The following is a 4,854-nucleotide window of genomic DNA, read 5'->3' on the forward strand; positions in this document are numbered from 1 at the left end:
AGAAGGAGAAGGAGGCGAGGCGGCGGTAAGGGGACTCCGCGCTGAGAGGAGCTCCCAGCTGCAGCGGAGGAAGGAGAAAGGGAAAGAGGAGGAACAGGAGAAGGAGAAAGAGAAAGAAAAGGACGAGAAAGAGAAGGAACGGGGAAGGAGGAAGAAAAGGAGAAGGGAAAGAGAAGGGAGAAGAGGAGAAAGACAAGGAACAGGAGAAAGAGAAGGAGAAAGAGAAGGAACAGGGGAAAGAGAAATAGAAAGAAAAGGAGAAAGGGAAGGAACAAGGGAAGGAGAAATAGAAAGAAAAGAAGAAGGGACAGGAGAAGGAGCCTGTGGTCGCCCTCCTTCTTTCCTTCCTTTCCCCCTTCCTTCCTTTCGTTCTTTCTTTCCTTCCCTTCCTCCTTTCCCTCCCTCCTTCCCTTCCCTTCCTTCATGAGTCTCAAGTTTGGGCTGGCAGGCGAGGAGGGAAGAAGCCCAAGCGCCAGCGGGGAGGAGGCTGAGGAGGATGGTGGAGCAGTGGGGCGCCGGGCGCCGCAGCCGCCCTCCTGGGCTGGGGCTGGGGCTGGGGGGGCTCTTGCTGCTGTTGCTGCTGCAGCTGCTGCTGTGTCCCGAGGCTGAAGGCCAGCCCCAGCAGCCCCCCGCCCAGCAGCCCCCCCTGCAGCCCCAGGCCAACGGCGGGGAGAGGGGCATCTCGGTGCCGGACCATGGCTACTGCCAGCCCATCACCATCCCGCTCTGCACAGACATCGCCTACAACCAGACCATCATGCCCAACCTGCTGGGCCACACCAACCAGGAGGACGCCGGGCTGGAGGTGCACCAGTTCTACCCCTTGGTGAAGGTGCAGTGCTCGGCCGAGCTCAAGTTCTTCCTCTGCTCCATGTATGCCCCGGTCTGCACCGTCCTGGAGCAGGCGCTGCCCCCCTGCCGCTCGCTCTGCGAAAGGGCCCGCCTGGGCTGCGAGGCCCTCATGAACAAGTTCGGTTTCCAGTGGCCGGACACCCTCCGCTGCGAGAAGTTCCCCGTCCACGGGGCGGGAGAGCTCTGCGTGGGGCAGAACACCTCCGACCAGAGGGGCACCCCGACCCCTTCCCTCCGGCCGGAGCTCTGGACCAGCCACCCTCACCTGCGAGCCGGAGCCGGGAGCCACTTGGCGGAGAGGAGCGGCCGCTTCACCTGCCCCCGGGGCCTCCAAGTGCCCTCCTACCTCAACTACCACTTTCTGGGGGAGAAGGACTGCGGGGCCCCCTGCGAACCTGGACGCCCTTATGGCTTGATGTACTTTGGCCCCGAGGAGCTCCGCTTTGCCCGCACCTGGGTGGGCATCTGGTCGGTCCTCTGCTGCGCCTCCACCCTCTTCACCGTCCTCACCTACCTGGTGGACATGAAGCGCTTCAGCTACCCGGAGCGGCCCATCATCTTCCTCTCCGGCTGCTATACCGCCGTGGCTGTGGCCTACGTCGCCGGCTTCCTCCTGGAGGAAAAGGCCGTCTGCAACGAGCGCTTCGTCGACGATGGCATTGGCGGCGGCCTGCGGACAGTGGCCCAAGGCACCAAGCGGGAAGGCTGCACCATCCTCTTCATGATGCTCTACTTCTTCGGCATGGCCAGCTCCATCTGGTGGGTTGTTCTCTCCCTCACATGGTTCCTGGCGGCCGGCATGAAGTGGGGCCACGAGGCCATCGAGGCCAACTCGCAGTACTTCCACCTGGCCGCCTGGGCCGTGCCAGCCATCAAGACTATCACCATCTTGGCCTTGGGGCAGGTGGATGGCGATGTGCTCAGCGGCGTCTGCTTCGTGGGCATCAACAATGTGGACGCCTTGCGGGGCTTTGTCTTGGCGCCGCTCTTTGTCTACTTGTTCATCGGCACGTCGTTCCTCCTGGCTGGATTTGTCTCCCTCTTCCGGATCAGGACCATCATGAAGCACGACGGGACCAAGACGGAAAAGCTGGAGAAGCTGATGGTGAGGATAGGCATCTTCAGCGTCCTCTACACGGTGCCTGCCACCATCGTCATTGCCTGCTATTTTTATGAGCAAGCCTTTCGGGAACAGTGGGAGCGGAGTTGGTTCGCTCAGAGCTGCAAGAGCTACGCCATCCCTTGCCCCAGTAGCCACCACCATCCGCCCATGAGCCCTGACTTTACGGTCTTCATGATCAAGTATCTCATGACCTTGATTGTAGGCATTACCTCAGGCTTCTGGATCTGGTCTGGGAAAACGCTCAATTCTTGGAGGAAGTTCTATACCAGACTCACCAACAGCAAGCAAGGGGAGACCACAGTGTGAGGCCTACACAACCAGCTGGGGATAGGGATAGGTGAAAGACCTTGTTGGCTGCCCACCATCTCGCACCCCAGAAGTGAGAAAATGCACACTTGCCCATCACTTTCCTGAGACCTCTCGGTCTGGGGACTTATCTCTCCAGCCTCTGGAAACCTGATAACAGAAAAGGCTGGCAACGAGACAGACCTTTTGTTTGCTCCCCATCTTCTACTGGACTGAATTCACTGTAAAGTTGGGAATGTGACTTTGAGGTTGTTGTAAATAGCCTCTGTAAGATTTTGTAAGTATGTTTGTATTTAAATTCAAAAATTCTCACTTTTGTATAATTATTTAGAACTTTTTTTAACCCCCTTGGCAGATTTTTTTTCTCCCATTTTATTTTGAAGAAAAGAAGGAAAACCGAGCTGTCTTTTCATGGTGAGTGCAAAAGTGGGAAAATAGGAATAAAAATAGCTGTTCTATTCTACTACACACACGCTTCCCTCGTCCCACATGGTAGGATGGTGGTTGCCTGTCGATCTAGGAGTAACTGGTTACAATTCTGAGATCATTTGTAAGATGTCCTTCAAACTAATGGAAAAGTTGTCAGGGTGGCTGCTTGAGCAGAGAGGCATGGCCAATTTCTTTGGCTCTGCGTATCAACAACAACAGACAGGGAGTGGAGGAGTCTAACCCTCCCGATCCTTGCTCAGTATGACCTGAAGGAGTAAAGGAGCAAGCAGTTTTACCTGTTCCAGATCCAGTGTGGGAGGAGTTTGGGGAGAGGAGTTGTTGGGTTACCCAACTGCATCTCTCACCTAACCTGAGAAAACTTCCTTTCTCAACCACCAAACTTTTATGAGGGAATCTCCTGAGCCCTGCCTAAAGGTGTGACCTATTTTTAAGAAGCAAGAAATCGAGAGCAGAGTTTTCTCAGCAGCTTTTCCTGCACATATATATGCTTATAGTTTTGAAGAAGTGTAACTCCCCCCCTCCCCATAACTTTCTGTAATACAGTATATAGAACTTGCAGTTTGCTTTCTAAACCAGGAAGGGGCAACTTCTTTCTATTTGAAAAATAAGGTCATTATTGCCCTGTAGGGATAAGAGGATTTTGCATTTTGACTGTGTTTTGGTAGTTCATTTCTTAACAGTTTGCTTCCCTCCCCCCCCCCCTTTTTTTTTTTTTGGTAGGGTTTGCAATGCTTTGTTTTGATTTGTGTTTAATGTGTTTGCTGAGAGAGGAGAACCAAGAACGTATTGCTGAGCTGTTTTTGTAAACAAAGCCTGTCCATGAATAAGAGTGAAAAACACAAACCTAGTTAGAGAGTCCAGAAACTCAGATCATTTTGATTTTCAGAAATATTGATAACATTTGATATTTCGTCTCTTTATAACTGATGAGTTTGAATTTCTTCTTGTTAAGAGGTGATTGAAAGGCATGGTGATTTATGCCACCAGGGAAAATAAATTTCAGCTGAATGATGAGATGTCAAACCCCCAAGAATCTATAAGCCTGATGTTTCAATATAGTAATTTATATGTAAAGCTAAGAGAGCCTGTGTATGATTGGTCTGCACTCTCTCTAAACTGTTATGGCTCGTATTTCCTTAACCGGTTTATACAAAATGCATCAAATTTAACTGGCAAAACACATTTTAATATTTAATCCTTTGTATGGCAAAACTGATTTGCTGCTCTTCTGATTGTACTGTTTCAAACTTTTTATATAAGCACCTGTCCTAAATATTATCTATGACTTACCATACCCTAAAATGCATAGCTATATGAATTTGGTATGCATTTATTTCTGTTCACTATTGCAAGATCATTTATATTTATAGAGGAATAGAAGTTTATATATAAATATATATAAAATACATATTTTTAATTTCTTTGAAATAAATTGAGGTTTTGTACAAAAGTATCTTGTCTTTCTAGAATTTCTCATAGACCTTTAGTGTGTACTTACTGTCTAACACTGTAAGGATTTTTAAATGAAGTGAAACTAGCCTTTATTGATATAGTTCTTTTGTCTTAACTAAACAAGACACTATGCTTATATTAGAAAGAATGAATGTAAGGTGTGTACAGTTAATGAAAGAACTGCAGTTCGTGGTGTCAGACTTGTTTCTGTTATAACAAGATTTTTAAAAGCTTAGAGATTTTTATTTCTTTTAGTATGCTACTTGGAAACACCCTTTTGTGCTATGCTTCAAAGCAGTCGTCTGGGAGGGAAAATTGCACCTTTCAAATTGCTTCTAAAATTCTTGTTGAAAGATGTCCCTGAGTAGTTCTTTCTGTAGGTGTTTGGAATGCTTAAGTTGGTCACAGTATGATTAGATAAAAGAAGGGGAGCTGTATCCCAAGTCTTACAGAGGGATCTGGAAGAAGAAAGCACTCATGCATTTTCATGATGCCTTATTAGTATTGAACATTTTATTTCAGTCAAAAGGTTAGGTAAAACTAACTCATTCTCATTCTCCAGTTGGTCATCAACCAAATGTTAAAGTGTTATTTTACTGCCTATTGGAAATAGATGCATGTTCACTGCATAAGACAAAAAAAATAACTGCATAGAAATGTATGTAGTCTGT

At 48.3% G+C, this 4,854-nt stretch overlaps 1 protein-coding gene across 1 annotated transcript; it reads left to right on the forward strand.

Annotated features, from left to right (window-relative positions):
- Nucleotides 1-278: 278 nt before the first annotated feature.
- On the forward strand, nucleotides 279-4,173 carry FZD1 (frizzled class receptor 1). Its single transcript, XM_042477099.1, has one exon. The coding sequence runs from the start codon at nucleotides 497-499 to the stop codon at nucleotides 2,279-2,281; it is 1,785 nt and encodes a 594-aa protein (XP_042333033.1). The 5' UTR covers nucleotides 279-496; the 3' UTR covers nucleotides 2,282-4,173.
- Nucleotides 4,174-4,854: the final 681 nt, after the last annotated feature.

The sequence above is a fragment of the Sceloporus undulatus genome, chromosome 6, assembly GCF_019175285.1.
Source record: "Sceloporus undulatus isolate JIND9_A2432 ecotype Alabama chromosome 6, SceUnd_v1.1, whole genome shotgun sequence".
In the NCBI taxonomy this organism is placed as follows: Eukaryota; Metazoa; Chordata; class Lepidosauria; order Squamata; family Phrynosomatidae; genus Sceloporus; species Sceloporus undulatus.